The sequence below is a fragment of the Argopecten irradians genome, chromosome 12 (assembly GCF_041381155.1).
Source record: "Argopecten irradians isolate NY chromosome 12, Ai_NY, whole genome shotgun sequence".
In the NCBI taxonomy this organism is placed as follows: domain Eukaryota; kingdom Metazoa; phylum Mollusca; class Bivalvia; order Pectinida; family Pectinidae; genus Argopecten; species Argopecten irradians.
In genome coordinates this window covers 29522807-29549635 of record NC_091145.1, presented here as the reverse complement: position 1 = coordinate 29549635, position 26829 = coordinate 29522807, and the positions used below count along the sequence as shown (strand labels likewise).

At 33.6% G+C, this 26829-nt stretch overlaps 1 protein-coding gene across 7 annotated transcripts; it reads left to right on the top strand.

Moving 5' to 3' along the window:
• The first annotated feature begins 1 nt into the window (after window position 1).
• On the top strand, window positions 2-26363 carry LOC138336878 (orphan steroid hormone receptor 2-like). Of its 7 annotated transcripts, none has more exons than XM_069286489.1 (14): window positions 2-114; window positions 6729-7021; window positions 8061-8210; window positions 8712-8847; window positions 9578-9787; window positions 10700-10830; window positions 12295-12442; window positions 12966-13150; window positions 16814-16919; window positions 17787-17943; window positions 19692-19831; window positions 20683-20734; window positions 20847-20932; window positions 21358-26363. In XM_069286489.1, exons 2-14 carry the CDS (start codon window positions 6737-6739, stop codon window positions 21774-21776), a joined length of 2205 nt encoding a protein of 734 aa, XP_069142590.1. In that variant the 5' UTR covers window positions 2-114; window positions 6729-6736; the 3' UTR covers window positions 21777-26363. The 7 variants fall into 7 exon arrangements, with proteins under 7 accessions (XP_069142590.1, XP_069142587.1, XP_069142594.1 ...); XM_069286486.1 differs by having other exon boundaries at window positions 16781-16919; XM_069286488.1 differs by having other exon boundaries at window positions 4-114; window positions 9578-9757; window positions 16781-16919.
• Window positions 26364-26829: the final 466 nt, after the last annotated feature.

Here is a 26829-nt window from a genome sequence, read left to right as displayed (position 1 = left end):
ACGTTTTTCAGTGCGTCTCGAGGTGTGGGTCACAACCTCTGACCTTTATTCCTTGTCGGCGCACAACCTGGAAGATAAAACTTTAATGATAAATTGATGGTTATCAATTATATGGTGAGTAAATACCAATGTGATTTGCTAATTGATATATATGTTGGCATCATGTCAAATTTTGAACGGAAATGGTGGGGTATATTTGCTGAAATCTGTCAGTGCTTGATGTTTCGACGTTTCCTGTGAGACCGCCATTCTATCATTTTGTAGACATTTGGCTGGGTATAGGCTGAAAATACGTTTCTTAAAATAACTTTGAGGAAAATCTGATCAGAGAGAGAGTTTTATCGTTTCTGGTGCCCGGTAAATGGTAAGAGAATGCTTAAACGTTTGTCAGATATATCTGTAAACAAGCGTTTGTTTGGTGTAAACACGGCGGACAGCTACACATGGAAAGGGTGCGTGACCTTTGGAGCTTGTCCCTGTGACACGGTCAAATGCAGTACACGGTTACAAATTGTATCGTGGATAAGGCCATAATACAACATTTTATTGAAACGACTTCGGTTAGGCTATTTGAATATGATTGTATTAGTGACTCTTACATTTTTATGAAACACCAATTTTAATCGATTGTGCGACTGATCAGGAATAAAGGTAGCCGCGACCTTTGTCCTTTAGCATATGCACTTGGTAAAGGAAGTAGGTTACCTGCATATTTTATGCAAACGAGATTCAGTCTGGGTTGAAATGTTATTGATTTGAACCCTGCTAGGGGCCATTTGGACTATACATACGACGAATTGTTATTATAAATATTAAATTACCACATTATAAACTAGATCTATTGAATTTACTGTGCACTTGTAGATGGACTCTGGATTTACATAACAAAGTAGAAATGTCTGTAGCCATATCATGTAGGCCTAGATCTAGGTAACCTGTATATTTTTTTTTCTAGATGACAAATGTAGGCATAATTTAGTAATTTATAGCCTTGACAATATTGACTAGATGCATGCTATATTAAGATATATATTAGTTTAATTAATATAAAAAGTTACGAAGTACAGTAATTCTAATAATTTGATTTGTAATTTTTCATGTGTTCAGTTTAACTATTTAGTGCTGTAATTTATTAAATTACTGATAACTTTCCCAAGGCATTTAGTAGTATTTTACATAAGATTGAAAGCTTTGAAGTTAACCAGAAAATAGTGAAAAGGCATAGTTGCAGATCACTACAAAATGTAGTCAAATAATATTCAATTTGATATAAAATAATATTGATGGACCGATGATCAGACTTAATTGAATTTATAATTTAATAAATCGACAATTTCTTTTATCGTTTTCAGCACCTAAGTTAGGTCACAGGTCACCATGTAACACCAAATTTAGATCATTTAGTTGCACCAGAAAATAGGTCACTGTGATTTCCTTCATTAAAACACTGACATAATTAAACATATTTATATTTTATTTAAAGTTGATTTCGTAAAAACTTGTCAACCTCCTACAATTCCATTTTATCTATTCATGTCAGTAGGTATTGATTGTGATCTCACATCTTGTGCCTACAAATGCACCTGACCTCAAATTTGGGATCATAAAATCCTACTCCTCCTTCATCCTTAGATGGGTTTCATCCATATTTGGTGTGAAACATCATTGGGGAAAGACAATCATTTTTTATAAAAATGAGCCTGGTCTAACCCTTAGGGGCTGAGGGGTGGGGTCCCAAAAGGACAAATTTTCTTAATTTTAGCTTTAAAATCCTACTCCTCTTTTTTCCTTGGATGGATTTCATCCCTATGTGGTATGAAACATCATTGGGGAAAGACAATCATTTTTTTATCAATGAGTTAGGTCCAACCCAAGGAGCAGAGGTGCAGGGCCCCCAAAGGGCAAGTTTTCTTAATTTTAGCTTTAAAATCCTACTCCTCCTTAATCCTTGGATGAATGGCAACCAAATTTGTTTTGAAAAATTGTTGGGAAATTAAAAGGCAATAATTTTTCATATAAATGAGCCTGCTCTGGCCCCTAAGGACTGAGGGATGGGGTCCCAAAAGTAGGAAATTTTCTAAATTTAGTTTTAAATTCCTGCTCCTCCTTAAAGAGACAATTCAATCTAAGAGAACATTAAAATTTGTACATGTATTGGGAAAAACCAGTTCTAATGAAATTAGATCAGTCAGTTTTATTGTGATATGCTAGAAAAGCCCATGGTGGTGAAATGCGTGTGAAACTTTCAAACTCGCTCCTGTCCGCCATTACACATTGTTTGGTGTGTAATATCATTGGCAAAGGGCAATCATATTTTGTATAAATGAGCTTGCTCCAACCACTAGGGACTGAGGAGTGGGGCCCTAAAAGGTAAAATTTTCTAAATTTTAGCTTTAAAATCCTACTCCTCCTTAACTCTTGAGTGGATTTCATCTATATTTGGTGTGAAACATCATTAGGGAAGGACAATCATATTATTTTATTGAAAGATTTTAGTATTCAAAGATGGCCACTGGCCCACTTTCTGTTTTCAGGCTTTAGTCTACGATCTCAATGAAAACTGGTCTAAAGCGGTTTTAACTGATGGCGAACAACATGCAAATATTTTTTAATTTATGAAGATTTTGGTATTCCAAGATGACCCACTTCCTGTTTTCAGGTTTTGGTCTCCGATCTCAAATGAAAATTGTCTATAGAGGTTTTAAGGGATGGCAAAAAAACATACAAACATTTTTGAAAAGTTTTTGGTATTCCAAGATGGCTGTGGGCCCATGTCCTGTTTTCAGGTTTCGGTCTCCGATCTCAACGAAAATTAGTCTATAGGGGTACGTTTTTAAGGGATGCTGATCAGTATGATAAAAAATATGAAAGATTGTTGCTGGACCAACCTCCTGTTTTCAAATTTTCGTCTGCATTCATTGAATGTAAAAGTACCTCATAATTTCTTTCAAGATGTTCATACACTGTGCAACTGCATTCTTGATTTGTTGCAGGTGGAGATGGGGAGGGAGAGGGTCGTTTGGGTGATTATGTATTAGTGTCCATTACAATGAGTACATGTACTTTTTTTAGCTTAAAAATCCTACTCCTCCTTAACCCTTGATAGGATTCCATCCATATTTTGTGTAAAACATCGTAGAGGAAGGGCTGTCATATTTTATATGAACAAGTTAGGTCCGACCCCCGGGGACAGAAGGGTTGGGCTCAGAAGGGGGAATTTTAATTAAATTTTGCTTTAAAAGCCTACTCCTCCTTAACCCTTGAGTGGATTAATGCATCCATATTTTGTGTGAAACATCACTGGGGAAGGACAAAATTATTTAATTTAAATGAGTAGGTCACATCCTAGGGGACAGAGGGGCGGGGATCAGAAGGGGGAACTTTAGGTGAGGACAAACATATTTTATAAAGGACGAGGTAAAACCCATGGGGATAAAACGGCAGGGGTCCAAAATGGGATCTTTGCTGAAATTTGGCTTTAGAATCTGACTCCTCCTTCCTCCTTGAATGGGTTACAACCATATATGGATGAAGGGCTACCAAGTTACTTAGTTAGTTCAACAAATGACCTTTACCTATTTCAGAAACTTACATATTCAAAAAAGGAGTTCCTTGTATTGTTTATATTAATTGCTAACCAGCTACTTTATACTGTGACTTTGTTGCTTTGTGCCATGATCAGTCAGATGACCGTTTAAGGCCCATGGGCCTCTTGTTGATACTTACATATAGTGTGGCTTTAATAGAAGAAGAATATATAAAGTCAGTGATGGATGACTGTAATTATTAATTTATATTTAACTAGCTTTATTCAAGTGTTTTTCATATTTTGTAATCTTATCTTTTGAATTAGAAAAAATACATTTTTACAATGCTCTTTGTCTGAGGAAAATACTGCAAAATTTCTTTAAGGGCCATTATGATATTCTGTCCCAAATAAAACTGTCAATGCACATGCTTGAAATGGTAAGACACTTGTTGAATCAGGCTATGTTATTGTTACTGAAGTTTGGTTGTTTTCTTTTCCATCATATTACATGTGACAATCAGGGGCATCAATCTTAACCACTCGTCCAGCGCAACCCCTAAAAACAGCAACCATTTGGATGATATGTTTATTAAAAGTTACGAGTACTAAGAGTTTTGTAGATATCAATTCCATTATATCATGCAATAAAAGTGTACTGCCTGTTAAAAATCATTTGGCCTATTGCAAGTATTCGGTGAATATCATAATATATATTTCACAGAAGAAAAATACACATTTTCCCCAATTGGAAAGGTATAGGTACAGGCCCCTGAAATTACCAACTTGTATGTACAGAAATTGCCATACCATTATTAGGCCTACCGAGTACCTAGTTGATAGCTATATTTATATACAGATTAATAACTGACTTGCAGAAGTTGTCCTGCAGACCAGCAACTCTTCAGAGATGGTTGTCAGATATTACATTGTGTATATATATATATATATATATAGAAAGCCTACAGCAGGAAGAGGACTTTTGACCCCAATATATCATACAGGTTCACCTGAGAGGTTGCCACTTACAGTGGAGCCTTTGACCTGTCAGAAGTGTAGAGTTCATAGGGCTGTTATGGTATGTACCTTTGATCTTAAACCTCAATTTAAATACACCAGATCATAGCAGGGTAATACATGTTGTAGTTCATTAAGTTGTAATGAATATAATGATGAGTTTAGCCAGGTAATGAACTTATCCATAAAATGTAAGGGTATTCAAATAAATCTGAACACCATGTTGAAATTCATTATGATCCATAAATGTCCCATAAATCAAATGTCCAGGATTAGGTCATCTGGTGGATGTGGTCAAGATAAACCATTGTACATGTACCGGGTATTGGTTCATAATTTTATCACTGAATCACAAGAAAGCTGCCTACACACTACAAAAAAGTGAACGAAATGCTTAACTCTAATTGCATTCTCTTTACTAGTTAGTGACTGGTTTATCGCCTACATGATTCAACTTATTACTAGTCTAGACTTTGTCTCGCCGCCTAAAGTCAGTGTACTCATACTACTATCAGCATCTATAGCATTAAAGCAGTGGAGCTAATTAGCTCAGACATATACCTTTAATTTCCATCTAAAGATAGCAATTACTGATTTTTTGTAAGATCAGACTGAAATTTTAGACTTGATGTTCACATGTACATTAATATTTCAGCCTTCTTAGAATCAGCTCAATTATATGCTGAGGATGGATCTGAAATTATCTAGAGATAGATAACTAGAGAATTTCATCTGTTCATTAGTTGTGTCTTTTTTTCCCTCTTAAGTCTTTCCTATGAAAAAAAAAGGTAAGTTAGGATTTCGATCTCAGACTCCGGTCCAACCATTATTTTGAAGTGAAAGTTATACCCTAAAAAAATACCGACCTAGCGACCCTATTTCTTTTTGGCAAATGTAACCTTAAACAGACATATATTTTTTTGGCCTAATGAGTTTATATTAATTATAATATACTGATACTATAAGAGTCATGTGACTATTAATTTACTTTAATGGTTATTATTAGAGTCATTGGCAGAAGTTTCATTTCTGAATAATTTTGATGTTTTTGTTTTGATGCAATATAATGTTATCTTTCAACTAACATTGGAGACATGCACATCACCACACAGAGATAAGGATACATGTGACAACACAAGGAAGGAAATTCATTATCAATCAGATTGAGTCATTGTATAGGTTCATTGTCACTATTTTATATCCTTTGACAAACAATCTAAATATCTACTGTTGACAATTCAGTTTTGAGAAATTCTGAAATTTCATCATGATTTAATTATTTGGACTTACATTGACACATATATAGTGAACAGGAACTTATGCAAAACATCGCAAATTACTTGCATAAAATTTCAAACAAATCTCATGAGTGCTATACATTTGATGTAAGCTTTAAATTTCCACTTAAGGATCATCTAGACTATCTTATCTAGTTCTTGATATATTTGAATTGGAAATTACAAACCAAGTAAGAAATTAAATTACAAATATATTAGTGTAGTTACGTATACGTACATGTACTATATACAAATTGAAAAGATGAGTGGTTATGATTTTCAAGTTAAGTGGGCTATTATATATCAAGATGGTCATTAGTTAATGTACATGTGTTGATGATACATTATGTAAGTGGTACCTGTATGCATATGTTCATATGTGTGTATGTACATGGCCCCTATGACATACAATAATGTACAGATAATTCCCATATGTGTTGATATTTGTGATTGATTCTTTATATTTATATGCAGACTGCAGGCAGCATATAATTAAAGTGCATAATTATTATTGGTGATTTTTGGGACTTGAATAGACATTTGAATGTCTTGGATACATACTTTTCCTGGAGAACTTTTTAAAATTTTGAGAACCTTAAGCTTCTGTATCTTATTCAGTTTCAATGCTGGCCATGCGGGACTCTTCACAATATGAACATCCGCCTAGAGTTTGGAGGATCTCAGGTCTGAACCCTGATCTACCGACCTTTACATATACTCCTCTTATGTTACAGAACAATTCAGTTGATACTTTCCTTGATTTCACTCTATCAGTACTGGTGGAGTGTAACAAAGGGAAGTAACTCTGATAGAGCAAAATGTAATTGGGAACTTGACACCCAGTAATGCATCAATGACGTTACTACGCTGTAAAATTGTGTGTAAAAATGATTATGCAATTGTTTCAGGTGGGTCAATGACTTCACGGGAAGAAGAGCAGAGCTCCCACTCATCATACACTACAGCTGCAGCCACGGTTCTGTCCACACCTGGTCAAACCATGGCAAACGCTGGACACCTATTTACCATGGAGGGTGGAGTCTCAGAGAACGTCATCCACGTCATCAATCCTAGCCAGCTGCCAATGGGACTTTCTAACATGAACGTTGCTACCAGTACTGTGGGTACAATTCCCAATCTACAGACTATAACAATCTCTCCGGCCAACTTCCCTATACCCGTCAGTCTTACTCCCACACAGGTAACTGAATTGGCTCAGGTTGTATTTAATTTTATGTTTTTGCGTCTAAGAACATCTCAACAACAAGTTGGTTTTGCAATCTAGACTTCTAAGGGTTCTACTTTACATTTACCTTAGCATTTTCACAGCGATTCATTTTCGTGCTTTCTTATCGCCCACAAAATATGCCAAATTTTGTCGCACACGACATTAACTTGGTTTACAGTACGTGATGAATAGAGTAATATATATGAGAATTGATTTCATTTATAAAAAAATTATAGAGGTGCATTATATAAGTGTGATTAATGGAAATTTTAAAAACTAATTTCATAAAGACAGAAAGTTTTAAAACCATATACTATAGAGGAATTTTCTGTTCATTTAAGCATTGATGTCACTATTTTTTAATTTTATCGGGGTATGAAAAAAATTAGTAGCGAATTCTCACAAAAGTTTGCAAACAATTTTTCTTTTCATAACCCGATAAAATTGAAAAATAATGAAATCAATACTTATGATTGATTTTATACTCTATTTGATAAAATGAAGTATGTTTAAATGTAACATTACAGTGGCTTTTCAAGGGATTCTTTTTTCCGAATCAATACGCAACGTCAATGTCTCTATTGTGACGTCACGATGTCGGGGTTTTGCGCCATTCTCGGATTTTTTTTTCATAGTGGTATGCAAAAAAAATATTGGCCAATCAGAAAGCCAGATTTGGTATGAAAACAAAGAAAAATTAATTATACAGTGGTGAAGACACTGGTGATGTGTGTGATCAATAAAGTATTACCATATTTGACCCAATAAGCGCCTATGTCCCTATAAGCGCCCCTCCCCCTTTTTGAGGCCTCAATTTCGATTGCCCAGGTATAAATAAAGTCCAAAACTACACAAAACTGTCTAGATTTTCCATACAATTTCATCTGATTAGGACCTTTCTAATTTTTTTTGAAAATTTTAAACGCCCTGGGTGTTTAATTATTGGGTTGAATAGGGCAATACATTTGATGGAAAAAAAAATAAGTGATCAATAGCATCAATCTAACCACAGGTATCATCTGGTGGGGTGGCCAACGGAACACAACAGATGGTGATGACTACACAAGACCTCGGAGCCAAGCTGAAGGACGGTCTACCAACACAAGTGGTACAGGTCCCTACCGCCAGTATTACAACCATAGACTGGGCGGCTAAACTCAAAGTAAGCATCTAGTGGGAGTGGATTCCTTTGAGAAGCAGTATCGTATTCTTAATTTGAAAGTTTCATAGTTCTTTTTGAGAGAAACAGTGCACAAAATTATCACTCACCTTAAATTGCATACTGAGAAAATGTGTTGCACTGAGTTAGTACTAATAATAGGAAATATTCCCCCAGTAACATAAAATTATTTGGAAAAATCCTAAAATTCATTGAAATTGAAATACCGTAATCGACCCAATAGGCACCCAGGGCATTTAAAAAAATTGAAGAAAAAAGGTAATATTAAGACGAAATTTTTGCAAATCTAGACAGTTTTGTGTAGTTTTGGTCTTAATTATGGGTGGACAATTGAAATTGAGGCCTCAAAAAGGGGGAGGGGCGCTTATAGGAACATGGGCGCATATTTGGTCGAAAATGGTAATTTATCATATCAAAAGGTACATGAATTTGGATAATTTTACTATGTCTGCACAAAAATATAAATCCATGTTTGATGAACAGGAGTTACAGCACACCCAGCGACTCGAGCGACTCCGAGAGGAACAGCTTCAGATGAGGGAGAAAATGGTGAACAAAACTCCATTTGAACAGAAGACACAGTTTGAACCCTGTGTTGTCTGTGGTGACAAAGCTTCAGGTGGTTAGAATTTTACATTAATTCTTATAGACTCTCATCAGAAAGTATAAAATCATTCAATATGGAGTGGTTTGAAGCATTCTTGTTATAATTCCCTTATGGAGCATTGTTTGTATTTAACAGATTAGAAAATAATTATATGTTCAAACTTTTATCTTTCAACCTCTGTCTGGAAACTTTACACAATAACTACATTTCCTATTTTTCAACCTTTTACAAATGAGTTCTTTAGTTATTGCATTTTCTACATACATAAAATGAACTGATATACAATGAATGTAGGGTTTAGTAGTGGTTCTGTCACTCAGCTAATGAAGGTTGCTTCTTTTGATGTGTTCTTACTTAATGATTGTTCATAGCATTTTATTTATAATACCTGTGCTTAGAAATGTTTGGCAGTGAATCATATTCGTTCTTTCCCAAAATTTCACTGCATGCAAACAAAGGTTGGTTTACAGTACTGGAAACCGATTTATTTTTGCTTGCGATTGAATTTTGCAGAAAAAGTAGAAACAAAATTGCATGAAAATGTTTCAAACACAGGTGAAGAAAACCATACAAGTCTATATTGCCAAATTAAATGACAGTGAAAAAGTTGTGCTGCATAAAAATGCGAAGTTAAATCACCAGGGAAAAAAGTTGGATACAGAATTATGGAGATCATTTTTGAAGTATTTGATAGTAAAAATGTTTTCTCCCATTCTTCTTACTTCATAATTATTTGTTTCAGGCCGACACTATGGTGTAATCAGCTGTGAGGGTTGTAAGGGGTTCTTTAAGAGAAGTATAAGGAAACAGTTGGGGTACGCCTGTAGGGGGAACAAGGACTGCCCGGTGAACAAGCCACATCGTAACCGCTGTCAGTACTGTCGTCTACAGAAGTGTCTCGCAGTGGGAATGCGGTCTGAATGTAAGCAGATATCGGGGACAGGGACTCTTGGTACGCATATACCTCTCAGCTTGTGCACCAACGACATCATGAAATTTGTTCTTTTGGAAGAAATCAAAACAAGCAATGCACACAAAAACATATCAAGCACGCTTTTAATTAGATTTTTCTTCCTTTGCTGGTTTATATGACAAATTTTAACATTGATACAAGATTTGGTAAAGTTTTATTTAAGTGCAACAAAAGCTGAAGGGTAAATGCTACTTCCAAAGTATCTAGTGTGTTCTAAGTATGGTGATATCTCTCTTTGTGTCTTGTTTTATTCAGATTTGTTGTTTTTATAGTTTTTTTGTAAGAATGAATTGCAAGAAAAGGATGAAAAGGAGTGAGAGAATTTTAAGCAAAAAAAATTCCTTGGTTTTCTCTGGATTTTATATAAAGGAGGCAATTTCTGATGTTCACTCTAACTCATTTGTTTATATGGATGTTATTCTTTCAAAGACATAAGAATTTTCATCAAAAGTTGAATAAGATTACTTTATACCAACTTTGTGAACTCTTTAGCTCTCATTTTTTTATTTGACCAGTTATATTCAATCATTCAATCAATTTCATTTCACTCCAGACACCCAGACTGATCCTTGCCTTATTGCTTCAGACATAATAGGCTTATGTTTAATTGATTGTAAATTATGTATGTTAAAATATTGAATCACCAGTACTTACTGAAGTATAACCATTATGACCTCACTTATGTCGACATGGAATCAATTAAACAAGAAGGTACCTTTTTGAAGCATCATTGTTTGAAAGCATCATCAAGAAGAAACTAATAGTATTCATATACAAATACATGTTTTCATATTACCAAATAGATATTTTGTATGAATATGTAATTATGGAGTTAGACCTCAGTATCTGATGACTGTGGTGATCAACTCTGTTATTGGAACTTTGTTGCAGCTGTACAGCAGGAGCGGAAACCTCCGGAGAAGGAAAAGGTTCCGACCACTGTAGCTACATCAACACAGAGAATCTACATCAGGAAAGACCTCAACAGTCCTTCTGCTGCCATACCCACCTTCACTGCCAAAGTAGGTCTTCCCTAGGTCATACTGTCTCACATAGGTCATCCCTAGGTCATACTGTCTAACATAAGGTCATCCCTAGGTCATATTGTCTTACATAAGGTCATCCCTAGGTCATACTGTCTAACATAAGTCATCCCTAGGTCATACTGTCTAACAAAAGGTCATCCCTAGGTCATACTGTTTAACATAGGTCATCCCTAGGTTAAACTGTCCAAAGTAGGTCATCCTTGGATCACATTGTTCTAAGTAGGTCATCCCATGTTCAAACTGTCATAAGTAGGTCATCCCTTGTTCAAATTGTTTATAGTAGGTCATTCCTAGGTCAAACTGTCCAAAGTAGGTCATTCTTAAGTCAAAATTTATAAAGAAGGTCATCATGCTTAGGTGAAACTCTCCAAAGTAGGTTATTCCTAGGTCATACTGTCCAAAGAAGTCATACCAAGTAGGTCATCCCTTCATTCTGTTCAAAGTAGGTCATACTGTCCAAAGAAGGTCATACCAAGTAGGTCATCCTTTCATGCTGTTCAAAGTAGGTCATACTGTCCAAAGAAGGTCAAACCAAGTAGGTCATCCCTTCATGCTGTTCAAAGTAGGTAATCCCAAGGTTTACTGTCAGTAGGAGGTAAACTTCAGATCATACAATCAAAATTAGGTCATTTCTAGCTGCAGATCATACCATCCAAAGTAGGACATTCTGTCCTCATTTTTACTTTCAATGCTCCTATGTTACCAACGAAATTCATTGGTTAGTCATACCTTTACTGTTAAAGTAGGTGGTCTATAGTTCACCCAAGTAGATCATAATGTTTCTACCATCACTGCTAAAGTAAAGATCATCGCTGTTGGAATCTATCTTTGATTCCACTGTCAAAAAAGGCTATAATTATCCCACTCGAAACATGTTTGCAGAAGATCTAGTTATTGTATTATATATATTAGGCTCTGTCCATCTGTCCGAGATTCTTTTCCGGGCTATAACTCAAAAACCATGAACTTTCTGTATATATCAGACAAGTGTCCTAGTTGTGCCTTTTACTGTTGTGGACCCTCAATTTTTGGAATTTTTGATGTTATCATGGAAACTTTTGTTACCTGATGGTTTTTTTTTTTTTTTTCAAGTTTTACAATACTCGCATAAATAATAGAAGTTATACTTGAATAATTGTTACTTTGACCTTGATGTATTTGGGTTTTCAAATCAACTGCAGGGCGCAGGGGATAATGCCATGCCTTGCGGCTCCTTGTTTTGTTTGGATTAATCATCATTCACTTCAAAATTGTTATACTCATCAACAAAGCGGTAAAATATTTAATGTTTATTATTGAAAACACTAATCACATTGATGAACGTATAAAGGATGATAATGAGAGACAACAATTTGATTTATCCAATACTGTTAATTAAATTTTTCAATTAATTTTTGTGTCCTATTAAATATGCTATTGAATTCTGTGCATGGAAAATAGTCCTTTCCTATGCCTTCACAGATCCCTGAAGAGATGACCCCGCGGGCTGCCTCCAACCTACTGGCCAATTTACAGGAGCGTATAGTCCAGACCGACCAAGGATCTTTAGTGCTGAGTGCTAACTCTCCACAGACCACTGCCAATACAGGTGAGTATCCTTCATCTTTGTACTAATTAACTCTTCAGCTGGTAAATAGCCATCACAAACCTGCCACACTGAGGTGCCATTGTGAAGAGGAAATATAACTAAGATTAATAAGATTTTGTGTACATCTACTCCGTATTTAGATAGCACACAGACTGTTCATTAGTAATCATCTTTCTAACCATGGTACAAATTGATTCAAGCATTACTAACCTATGAAATACCCGGTAGGATAATTATAATTATGACACCCTCTCCACAGTTAAAAAAAATGGTGGGAGAACTCCTCCTAAACTACTGGATCGATTTTACTGAAACTCACTGCCATGGTGGAAGTCATATGTAGATCTGTATGCAGGTTTTTCTTGAAGTATAAGAAACATATTGATTTTTGAGGGTTCAGCCATTTTTAGCTCTTTTTTTAAGATAATCAGGCTGACAGCTATTTTGTCTCTGGTGCCAAATCATGCCTGCACTCTGGAGCAATGTCCCTGGGTAACTACATTGACTGTGTTGTTTACTTCAGATCTGAGTACACTTGCCAGTGTTGTGACTACCCTAGCCAATATGGGGAAGAAGAACCAAGACGAGGTGGACCTTCAGATTCCCCATCCGTTTGAGACGTCCACTGTCACTACATCCTCTGTAGCTAAGGCATTTGATACCCTGGCCAAAGCTGTACAGACTCAACAGAATCTAAATACTAGCCAGGTCAGTATTTAATTATAGAATTGTATACCGCCACCTGACCTATGATTGGGTTATAATTTTGGGGACTTAACAATGTAGACAAGAGTTAGTGGTAATAACTGTTGTCAGTACAAAAGTCAGTGGACAATAACAGATGTAGTAATACAAAGAATATATAGGATAAAGTGGTGTATCAAGAAAATGTGGTATTAGGCAGTTCAATATTATATGACATTTAAAAGGGGTTCTACTGTACTGAATTTGGCCTTATAATCACTCATGTCTCCATAAGACATACATGTATATTTATACATACACACAAGGAAAATCTATTTATAAAGGTAAAAAACACTAAAGGTGATTTCTCATACCTTTTTGTATATACATTACAACTGTATTATTTATGGACTATGTACATCATTCCATGATTATTTTTTTTATTTATGATCTGTTACATGTACTGGCAAGGCATGCTTTATATGATTTATGCTTACATTAAGAATGAGACCAACTTACTTAAGAGGTATTGATAGGTACTTTTTCATTCAGGATTGAAAACAAAATAAGCTAAAGGAAATTGTGTAATATTTTATTATTTTATTTTGTGATCTATCTATTTATTGTGCATGTATTAGTTTCTAGCTGTTGTTGAAATTGTTAGATGTATGCAATATGACTTCTTTTATTTTGCGTTTTGATTTCATTTTCTGTGAAACTTACTCAATTTTTTTCTGAGAAAACTAAATCTTGCATGTGACTCTTGCATTGCTTACTTGAATTACTTATTTAAGTATAATATATATTTTTCAGTTTATTTGTTTTAAGTTGTCTTGAACAGGGGAAAATGACCAAAAGGTCTATACTTTCCTGAAAAAATATCTTAACATTGACTTAAATGGTCACTCACAGATGAAATTCAAAAAAATATTTCAAATCATCAGGAAACTTGTATTACTAGAAAATATAACTGAAAACAGAATAAATTTTATTAAATGAGTTAATGAAATATTTTCCTGTATTTCAAGTCAATTATTGAAATAATCCACTTAATTTTCTAATATTCTTGTAATATTTTAACACTGATAAGACAGTGGTGATAATAACATACTATTGGTGTTTTCTTCTTTTATAATTAACTCACTTCCTTCCCACTAGATAATTATTAGTTTACTACTTATGCTGTATAGCCGGTTATCAGTATTTCTGGTTTTTTTTTTTTTTTTTAAATTGCGGGATATTGCTATGGTAGCAGAAGAATTGAGAATTGGATTAATTATAGACCATATATATATTATAAACCAACTAATTTTTGTCTACTATTAAATTTTGGATACCTAGTAATCATTAAAATAATTTGCCACAAAAAGGCAAAAAATGCATTCGATCTTAATGACTCTAAATTGTGAAATTAAATTGCTGACAAGAAATAGCTAGACAAAAAAAACGTGAAAGTCAGTCACAGCGAAAATAAGTTCATTTACAATACCCTTACAATCAAATCACAAAATTTTGAAACCAATTTTTTTTGATCTTATCAATTTTGATCTGTAAAAATAACAAGCTGTATATACAGTAAATAAAGTGAACTAATTAGAACACAGATGTCCTCTACACTTCTTCCTTATAAAGTGAACTAATTAGAACACAGATGTCCTCTACACTTCTTCCTTATAAAGTGAACTAATTAGAACACAGATGTCCTCTACACTTCTTACTTATAAAGTGAACTAATTAGAACACAGATGTCCTCTACACTTCTTACTTATAAAGTGAACTAATTAGAACACAGATGTCTTCTACACTTCTTCCTTATAAAGTGAACTAATTAGAACACAGATGTCCTCTACACTTCTTCCTTATAAAGTGAACTAACTAGAACACAGATGTCCTCTACACTTCTTACTTATAAAGTGAACTAATTAGAACACAGATGTCCTCTACACTTCTTCCTTATAAAGTGAACTAATTAGAACACAGATGTCCTCTACACTTCTTCCTTATAAAGTGAACTAATTAGAACACAGATGTCCTCTACACTTCTTACTTATAAAGTGAACTAATTAGAACACAGATGTCCTCTACACTTCTTCCTTATAAAGTGAACTAATTAGAACACAGATGTCCTCTACACTTCTTACTTATAAAGTGAACTAATTAGAACACAGATGTCCTCTACACTTCTTACTTATAAAGTGAACTAATTAGAACACAGATGTCCTCTACACTTCTTACTTATAAAGTGAACTAATTAGAACACAGATGTCTTCTACACTTCTTCCTTATAAAGTGAACTAATTAGAACACAGATGTCCTCTACACTTCTTCCTTATGAAGTGAACTAACTAGAACACAGATGTCCTCTACACTTCTTACATATAAAGTGAACTAATCAGAACACAGATGTCCTCTACACTTCTTCCTTATAAAGTGAACTAATTAGAACACAGATGTCCTCTACACTTCTTCCTTATAAAGTGAACTAATTAGAACACAGATGTCCTCTACACTTCTTACTTATAAAGTGAACTAATTAGAACACAGATGTCCTCTACACTTCTTACTTATAAAGTGAACTAATTAGAACACAGATGTCCTCTACACTTCTTACTTATAAAGTGAACTAATTAGAACACAGATGTCCTCTACACTTCTTACTTATAAAGTGAACTAATTAGAACACAGATGTCCTCTACACTTCTTACTTATAAAGTGAACTAATTAGAACACAGATGTCCTCTACACTTCTTACTTATAAAGTGAACTAATTAGAACACAGATGTCCTCTACACTTCTTACTTATAAAGTGAACTAATTAGAACACAGATGTCTTCTACACTTCTTCCTTATAAAGTGAACTAATTAGAACACAGATGTCCTCTACACTTCTTCCTTATAAAGTGAACTAACTAGAACACAGATGTCCTCTACACTTCTTACTTATAAAGTGAACTAATTAGAACACAGATGTCCTCTACACTTCTTCCTTATAAAGTGAACTAATTAGAACACAGATGTCCTCTACACTTCTTACTTATAAAGTGAACTAATTAGAACACAGATGTCTTCTACACTTTTTCCTTATAAAGTGAACTAATTAGAACACAGATGTCCTCTACACTTCTTCCTTATAAAGTGAACTAACTAGAACACAGATGTCCTCTACACTTCTTACTTATAAAGTGAACTAATTAGAACACAGATGTCCTCTACACTTCTTCCTTATAAAGTGAACTAATTAGAACACAGATGTCCTCTACACTTCTTCCTTATAAAGTGAACTAATTAGAACACAGATGTCCTCTACACTTCTTCCTTATAAAGTGAACTAATTAGAACACAGATGTCCTCTACACTTCTTACTTATAAAGTGAACTAATTAGAACACAGATGTCCTCTACACTTCTTCCTTATAAAGTGAACTAACTAGAACACAGATGTCCTCTACACTTCTTACTTATAAAGTGAACTAATTAGAACACAGATGTCCTCTACACTTCTTACTTATAAAGTGAACTAATTAGAACACAGATGTCCTCTACACTTCTTACTTATAAATTCTTGTTTTGATGTTGTGTTTTGTTTCTCTTTCATGTTTGGTGTCTTTTTGTTTATTTTGTTTGAGTAATTTCTTTTATCATTGTACCTTTTCAGATGGATAACTCAGGTTTGTTACATTCATTTCAGATGGATAATTCGGGAATATGTGACAGCAGTATGGACCAATCAGGACTCAGTATGGACACGTCTGCTTCAGACTACAGTCGTGACCCTGTTGTACTTGATATTGATGGTGAGCACACCACATTTATGGAGCTCACTCCCATAGACATTTTATGCATGTAAAAATGATTGAGTCAGTTATTCCAGTGATAGACTGTATATAAGATCACTGACGGTGCCTTTTTTGATTTCAAGTCATTAGTCGGATACAGAAAGAAGTTAGGCAAAATTATTTTTAGCACTGTGCTAAATTTACATGGGGCTTTCCCATAATTTCAATGGTCGAAACTAGACAAAGTAATATAAGCAGAAATTGACTGTCATTTTGATATGTAAGGACTTTAGAAGGCCAATGAACACATTTAGAGTGGTTTTCTTTGCTCGAGTATTCACTTTGATAATTTTTTGTTTGTTACTACTGCTATGTATTTCTCAAAATGGACCAAAGGGCACTTCCCCAAATTTCTTTCAAAATCATCAACGATATCAATCAAAAAGTCTTTTGAGCTACGATATTGCAGCTAATTTCCTATCTACATATTACAGTGTTATTTGCTCTAGATGGTAGGTATTGATTGTAACCTTATAACTTATGTGGTAAAATTACTTTTTCTACAGAAAATATTATGTAACACTCACAAAACACATCATATAACAGTATCATTAAAACCTACCATCAGAGCAGAAAATTACAATATGCATACGGTGAATAAGCATTTTAATGGTAACCAAAGTGAAAAAGCTTGAATCCCCATATATGAAATGTATTATATCTTTAAATGGTATTTTCAGCTGTAAGCTTCTTACAGATATAAGAAAGACATAATTTCCTAATAGACTAAGGAACGTTAAACAATACATGCATAAGGCAGGAGACTTCAGTGTCGTCTTCTGTGTCATGGAATCTTTATTATTATATGAATTCTTGAATCCACAGGTCCAATTCTAAATGGCCAGAATTTCCAGTTTATGTTGACCACCCCTTCACCGATGCCAGCCTATCTTAATGTCCACTACATCTGTGAGAGCGCCTCCAGACTTCTATTTCTGTCCATGCACTGGACTCGCTCCATCCCAGCCTTTCAGATACTCAGGTAAGAATTAACAAATGATAGGTATAATTACAGGTGAGAATTAATATAACATATAATAGGTAATACAGGTGAGAATTAACATCACAAATGATAGGTAATTACAGGTGTTTAGGCCTAGTTTCATAAACATTCCTTAATTTTAAGGAGTTCCTTAAATTAAAAAATTCACCGTAAGAAAGGATTATAGAAGTTAAGGGGAAAACTCTTAAGTTATGGAGCCGTCGTGAAACTGAAACCAAGTTTATTGGTCAATATTACAGGTAACATTAACATTTGAAAAAAATCTAAAGTCTCAAAAGTAACTAACTTTAAACATGTAACCAAAACCAACTAGCATTTTTCTCCTGACAGTGTTAAATCTTTTCTAGTTTTGCTATAACCAAGCATGGGGAATATTATTCAATTGTAAGTTGTTTCTCATAGATTTTAAGTTTATCCAGTATATACACACAGTAGTATGCAGTCAATTCACATGTGAACTGTCCAGAAACAAACTTAACGAATCAGACCTGTGCAGTGCTCCAGTGTAGTTGAGACAAGTGCACGGGTAAAAAACCCGTTCAAGTTTGTCAATTACCCCTAAAAATTGTATGAAAAGGTACTGATTACTCCTAATAATATTTGTATTATGCAACCCGATTGTTATGAGCGCTTACATCCAGAAATGAAATCAGAAGAAATTTTGCAAAATCAGAATAATTCAAGTCATACTCAATAGTCTGCTTTGATTGTGTTCTTGTTTCATAGAGATATTTGCACAAATGCTAGCTTGTCATCAATAACTGTTGACTGTAACCACATATCTTTTCCTAGATACCTTTATGTTAACTTTTATGTTCAACCTGATGTAAAGAATCGTACCCCTCAGATTTCAAACGTGCGAATACAAATACCCACACCTCCGTAAATTATCAGGAGCACAGATGTGTACATTACTTTTCTTAATTTATTGTCATTAATGTATAAGCTAAGCATTTTTGTTTGTCTGTGACTAATCTGAAACTATCTGAACCATTAAACCAATGTCATTTGAACGAGTAGTATTGTTACAGTTATACAATCTGATTAAAATACAGATCCTTATAACCACTCTGTTCAATGTAGGATCTGACAGCGTCCCATAAAGGGTCATGTTCGGATGAGGGTCATACCAGCTGTAGTTCAGATCACAAAACAATGTCTACACCTTGCTACATCAATTGAAAATGTTATTTAGTCCCGTTATACATATACATTTAGCTTCGTTGTACTTTTTGGGTGAGATGGATATACACAAGAATAATTCTCACAGCTTTTTCAAACTATTTTGTTGCCTGTCAAGATTCTGATAGCAGCAATTTGATTGGCTATTTTGAAAGATCACCAGAACGTGACCCCTAATGGGATGTTGTCAGATCCTCCTATCCAATGTAGTGATATTAAGGATTTGTATTTTATTCAGATTGATTTAAAAGCCGGTTGCCGGCAAAAACAGCCGTCTATTTCCTTAGTTTACAACCAGCTATTTTTGTCAGAAATAAGTATTGGCCATGATAAGGGCCAGCGGCCCCCAACCACCTATTATCAATTTTCAACCATCTATTAAAAAACTTAGTGAGAACCCTGACTGCACGTTGTAATTACTCGTCAGTTAGAGGACCTACATTATAAAATAATTCAATTTTGCTTGTAATGAGCATTTTGTTAAAGTTATCCTTAACAAATGTACTAAATTAACAAGTTAAAATATACCTGTTGGTGTGTTTCAGCCAAGACATACAGACAATACTTGTCAAGTCCTGCTGGAGTGAACTCTTTACACTGGGGCTGGCACAGTGTGCTAACAACATGTCGCTGTCCACTATCCTCATGGCTATACTCAACCACCTACAGACAGCGCTACAGCAGGGTATGTAACGGCATCTCATAATGAGTACAATGGAAACCACTTAATGTCAAATTGATTAATATCACATTCTGCTTAATAATCACAATGACATGTTTGCCTGATAAATGGAACATGATATTAACAGGATTTCAATGTATTCTGGGTAGTGCATGAGAATAAGTCACCATGTATATTTTTTCATATCTTAAACAAAGTTCAATAAATTACAGATTCTAATGAAAGTTGCCACTAATTCACCAATGGCCTTCTGTCATCAATAGTTTAGTATTTTTTTTATTCATCATTGCTTTTTTACATGATATTTTGTTAGTAGATATTGAAAGAAAGAACTTGACTTATAAATATGCGAGCTTTATAAAGCTGATTTCTTATTTTAAAGGTTTAATTTATACACAATCTTGTGTTTTCTCTAATTCTATTATATTACATACTTTTGTCATTTGATATGAGAAACTTTTATCCTTGCAGAAAATCGTTCTCCTTGTTAATATATATTAATAAAAAGTTTAACCAATTAAATTATTGCTCTAGTCTGGTTTAGAGTTGACTCCATCACACAAAAATTGTGTCACCTAAGAGGCTGCAGTGACTAAGTGATTATGTGTCCACCTTTAGGTTGTGAATTTGAAACTTGTGTGAAGTAAAGACCTTGGTATTTCTGCTTTCTTCTACTTCTTAACTTGGCACCTCCTTAACTCATTCACCCCTGAAAACACATTTAGTTTCTTCCAAATCAAAGACTGGACCAGTCCATTATGCAATTTCAGGGGTGACCCGAGTTAAATGACCAAGATTGTTAATAGGACGTTAAACAAAATAAACGTCTTACCTGAATTTCTTATATGTTACAGATAAGAATTCAGCAGAGCGTGTCAAGACAGTGATAGACCACATATTGAAGCTCTGGTTTAGAGTTGACTCCATCACACAAAAATTGTGTCACCTAAGAGGCTGCAGTGACTAAGTGATTATGTGTTCTAACACAATACCACTAGCTGTCCACCTTTAGGTTGTTACAGAACTACATCCATTCCATGCACACGTTACAGGTGACAGAGCAGGAATACGCCTACCTCAAGGCGCTAATGCTCTTCTCCCCAGGTAAGATGTCAGACAATATCTCTAATAATGAACATATTGGCTTTTCATTCTGTGTTTAATGTTATGTAATGTGACGACCATTAAACCTTAACATTTTTGTCTGCGAATTATTGAATCTAAGTTAAATATCCGTAAATAAAGTAAAGTAAAAAAAAAATCAAAAATGATCAATTAAAATGGGCGCTTTTTTATTCATTGAAAGGATTTTTTGTGAATTTTTTTAAGCAAAAGAAAAAAGAAAGATTTTTCATGATTTCTGCAATACACATTCCAGTTTTTCACAAAATACCTCCTCATTTAGCAGAGGCCTTTTTATTCATACTTTTATGGGTAATATTTAAAAAGTATTGAACTGTATTATTATCATACATGAGTGCCTTCATACAAATAGAATTTGTATAACACTAAAATGATTTCTGTTTCAGACAATCATACCCTGACAAACTCTTCACAAATAGAGCGCATCCAAGAACAAGTACAGCGTGAATTAAGTCAACACTTACAACAGGTTCAGCCCAACAACATGGATCGGATGGGCAAGTTAATGCTGCGTCTGCCTCCCCTACATGCCCTCAGTCCTGGGGTAATGGAGGAACTGTTCTTCGCTGGTCTCATTGGAAATGTACAGATAGATAGTATCATACCTTACATCCTACGTATGGAGACGGCCGAGTACAACTCACAGATGGCCGGCCAAGGGCTCCTGAACAGTTCTCTTTCTGCCAATGACTCGGCCTCTTTTGAGGCGTCCGCAGCACACACTGTGTTACTAGGTACCCCCGGGGTTTCCACGGAAACGATGGCGTCACTTCAGCATCTTCATATACCAACAACAGCATGTTGATAACAATGTGTTCTAGGTTCACTGGCTTCAGCACTATTCCTTAACCTGAGGAAATACCTTGTTAAAATTTCTTTTGCATTAAAGAAAGTGGAAAATCTATTATTTAATTTTTGCAAGTTTTCCTTTCTGTTATTAAAGATTTTTCGTTAGTTTTTAATGCATGGAAAGTTTACAGAAAATTTCTTAAGTCAAGGAATATTTCTGAAACTCTTTAATACCAGGACACCCACGACGGGAAAATCATTTACATATTGTGAAATTACATGAGGCATGTACATGTTCTATTTGTTACGTACATGGTTACTTCTGAATGTATGTATCAAATTTTTAAGATGAACTTTTGTCAGAAGGAAAAATCTGAGACATCTGTTTGTTTGTTTCCGTTTATTTTATTTTTTTTTTAAGATGCTCCACCGCTGACAAATGGTATTTTTTCACTATCAAAAACAGGAGCAGACGAATAAGTATTTTTCTTCAGTTACAAAAGTTACTTACTTTACACCATTACCACCATTGAAAAGTTTGAGCATACAATTTTACTTAATGTTTAAAATATGAAAAATAATTAATTGCATCCCGAAAAAATTCCGCGGCACTATATCCTATATGGAAAGAAGTACTGATTGTGCATGCACCAAAGGCGAAATAAATTATTTAATATGAGTTTTTGGTGTTAATTAGGCATATATATACACAAACTTAAACACCAATTATTGTTCAAATGATGAATATAATTTATGCTCTGTCTGCGGTGGAGCATCTTTAAAGAAAAAGTCCCCTTTAATTCACACAGACCCTTTTTTTGAGAAAAAAATACATTTAGTTTAAACTGACTATTTTTTTAATTTTTTTTTTAAAGCCCCATTTAATTTACACTACCCCATCTAGGCACATTGTATTATTTGTGTACCCTTACGTATTACACCCCGTTGCCTTGCAATCATGTACATGTTAACTTACTGTTTTTTGTCCCTTCTGTTTCAAAAGATATATTTATAATGTGATTTTAATAGATATTTTTATTTATCTAGTCTATATTTGGTTTTGAGTGAAAATACCATCAAAAAGTAAGTGTTGCTCAGTTTTTGTCTGTATTCTACTGTATTTTATCTTCTCCACATCAATGTGTTGTCAGAAAACATTCTACCTTGTATTGGACATAGAAAAGATATAGGGTATTTTAAAATATATTGATTTAAAATAATTTTTTGAGAAAGTTGTATCTTGATGAAGGATACTACTTTTCGGTTAATGAATAAGCAAATTGTTTGAAATTGGCATAATATACATATATCATATTAATATAAGGTCATTTTTCAAATTATATATGAAATTCATGAACATCACATAAAAAGTATTAACACCAAAATTGTTTTATTTTTCAATTTTAAAGACATACTTATCATCACAGACATAAATAAAAAAAAAATACATTCGATTTAGCTTGTACATTATGTATAAAGGAATCATAAATTTTTTCTTATCAGTGAAAGTATTGTTGTAAAAATGTACATTTTGTTGCAAATAAGCACAACAGATATGATTATTCTTTCATTATTCTGTTGTTTAAATTTCATTTTCAAGATATAAAGTTGTTCCTTTTCTGTAACAGTCATAGAAACTAGTTTTCATGATCAGATTCAGTCTGTAATTGTTCTGTCTAAGAATTACGTCTTTATTTTCTATAAACACATGTGATAGTGTTGCAAACATGTGGTAATTGAACAACTCAGATTATGCCCAAGATGCAGGAGGGCAAGTTTTCTAAGGCAGTGCTGTTTATTTTTGCTTATATTTTCTGTGAAGTTACTTGATGTACAAAATGTTGAATATGTATATGTACAGCTCATTTTAGTTTAACCATAGTCCCATCTATATTGTTAAATCATCAATTATTTTTCTCACTTTATATTACATGTATTACTTACGCTGTTGAATACAGAAAATATTTAGTAGTTGTTCACATTTGTTGAAGAAACATTAACAAAAGCAGATATACACTTGTTGAAATCTCATGTAATGAGAGCATTTTTTGTTGTACATAGTATTTCATGGTTAATATTTCTGTCCTGTGAAACAGGAAGTAAGGTAAGTTTGAACTTCAAGGGAGACAAGTTATCTAAGGGAGACAACTGATGGTATGTATTGTTCACTTATATAGGTAGCTTAAAATTACAATAGCAGCATTTACTTCATTTGTGGGAATTTTCATGGATTTTTTTGTTTCAAATAGAAAACCCTCATCAAATTACTAAATCCAGTCGATTGACATTGTCTGTGTGCATGTAATTGTATGATGGTAGATCATTCTGCATATTAAAAATAGTTTATATTGATTTGAGAAAAAAAAAGTAGAAAATTACATACAAAAGAAATGAGTATAAACAAATTTTAATACATTTTAAATTCATTCTGCAAGATATTTTCCAAAACCTTGGTGAAATTTTTATCTACATTTTTCGGTATTTTCATGTAAAACCTAACTTAAATGCCACAATGAACCAATGCTACATACGATGTATTTTCCATACTTGTTAAAATATCGTCTTAATTCCAATACATGTATAGTGTTCAGAATTTAAAAGATGTTTTTTTTTGACCAATAATATTTTATTGTTGTCATTGCTAGGCATGTTTGTGCTTCAGTAAATTGGAATTAGCTGCTTCGTAGATATTTCAGTGAACACATTTCCAGTGGTGACTCCGACCCAGCCTAGATTACAGTATGTAGATGTAAACAGTCACACAAAGATCATCTCTACATGTCAGCTCCTCATTGTTCAAACATGATGCTAACAGTAGAGAGTCTGAGGAAGGAAAAGTATGATACATACATATTAACTCATAAAAATTGGATTTTATTTCATCATAAAGCTACTGTACTTTCTCCAACTTTTAATGTTGCTTAAGTCGATGCTCCCAAATAATATCTACCCTATATAATATGAGTTTTTAAAAAAAGTTTACTATAAACAGGAGCTTGTATCATTGTAGTTCTTCTGATTAAAATAAAAACCTTTGTTTTAGTATAGTAAAGACCTGTATTTTAATCAGATTGCATTGTAGTCAAATTAAGTTTTGAAAGTTGAATTTCTGCTTTTCACCAAAGATTCTTGTTTTTTTGTTTCGAGTTCTTCTTGATTATTGCTATAGGAAAGTTTGTAAATGTGTTAAAAGATGAATAATTTTTGAACTGCCAGATTTTACCATTAAGCTTGAATGTTTTTAATGGCTGCATCCCTTTAGTGTCTTTTGTGTAAAGTGCGTGCTGCAGTGAGCACAGTGGATAAAGTTCTATATTTTCCATGATGGTAACAATCTTTCAAAAATTATGAGATATTCATCGTCCTCTGTAGTATGGTGAAATACATGTGAATTTTAGCTGTAATATTGATAGTCAAATATATTGTTTTTCTAGAGACATTGTGTATATTTGGTGTATTATACTACATGTATGATATCAAGTGTCTTTTTAAGGTGCTAACGTAGCTGCTGTGGTAGTTGGTTTCATAAACAATTTAATCAGCACTATTTTTATCACTGAAATGTGATGTACAAGATCATGGTTCTATAATTTGTAAGAAGAATGACTTTCCTTCTTCTGTAATATTAAGTAAGAGATGTATATGGATGGATGGTTAAAATACATATATTTCTTATGGTATGTCAACATGTGAATTTAAATTTAAGGTTAAATTTATAGACATTATACATGCAGTACTAGAATTAAACAAATTATTTTGATTTATATATGAAAAATGATTTTGATGAATCTGAACAGTTTAATCAAAATTATGTAATCTTAAACAAGCAAACTTTTTGTTTCAATTTTCGTTAAATTGAAGTTTGTTAAAATGACCTTGTGAGCCAATGACAGAGGAGGATACAAATGTTTTTAAATACATCACCAAACAATTTAATCGATGTTGTTATTAAGTGATGGTTTTTCTCAGCTTCTTCCAATTGAGCTTACCTAAAATACATTGTCTAGTCTCAATTTATTTAGCTATAGTTATAAATCACCTTGTTTGTTGTTTTAAATTTTGGTAGTTTGCATGGACTTGATATTTTTGGCCCCAATAGCTGTCAAAACTATCCTATTTTTAGGGAGAAACAAATGGAAATAACTAATAGACTTGGTTGCAAATCGAATTTAAATGCTATAAGATCTGATGTTTTTATTATGACAGTTCATAGTTATACTTAAATAATAGATTATTTGAAGGAGTTGTAGTCCTCAAACATAGTTTCATTATCCTATTATTAAAAAACTACTTAATTAGGAACATATTACATAAAATTTGATACTTGATGAAACATAAGGAAGCTGAAATACGACTTCTTTAAATTTATTTCAAAATCATATTTTGAATATTAAATTTATTTTCCACCAGAAAGATTTTTTTCTACATCAAATATGTACATGTATAAAATTATGAAGGAAAGTATTTATATCCATGTAATAGGGTTGCTTGCCATAGTACATCATGTGGCTTTTGTTTTATTCATGTTTTATTTTGTTAGATTATTAATGTCCTTTCATGTCCATGCTTGATGAAGTAAAATTCATTTATGTTGAACAGATAACTTGTCTTGGGTTATATTCTTATACATAGCTAGTCATCTTTTGTTCCTTTGGACTGAAATATACCTTAGGTCATCCTCAATACTCCAGGGGTTACTATCACTGACATTATATATCCACTCCTGTACCATCTAATCGTAAAACTGAAGGCAGTTCAGGAAAAAAATTCTGACCAATCACAGGCCTTCAGAGGTTGCCTTTCAAGATTATAGAGAGAGCATTACCCAACTTCAAAGTCACACTGTCAACCACAGTGTACCATTATACAGCTCTTTTGATGTACATAAGATAGTTCAGGGGTGGTTATAACATCAGTGATAGTAACCCCTGGACTATCGAGGATGACCTTAGCATGAGACACTGTACTGTACTCCATAGGTCTTCATATTGTTAATTGTCCCTGCCATGAAATATATAAGGAATCATCTTTGTCTGTCTTGTTTCATTTCACTTTTGTAGAGACAAGAG

Bases quoted from the DNA above. Each gene is read 5' to 3' on its own strand.
- LOC138336878 (XM_069286486.1), top strand. From the start codon at position 6,737: ATGACTTCACGGGAAGAAGAGCAGAGCTCCCACTCATCATACACTACA. The intron at 9,788-10,699 runs GTACGCATATAC...ACTTTGTTGCAG, and splicing joins ATCGGGGACAGGGACTCTTG to CTGTACAGCAGGAGCGGAAA. The intron at 10,831-12,294 runs GTAGGTCTTCCC...CATGGAAAATAG, and splicing joins TACCCACCTTCACTGCCAAA to TCCTTTCCTATGCCTTCACA.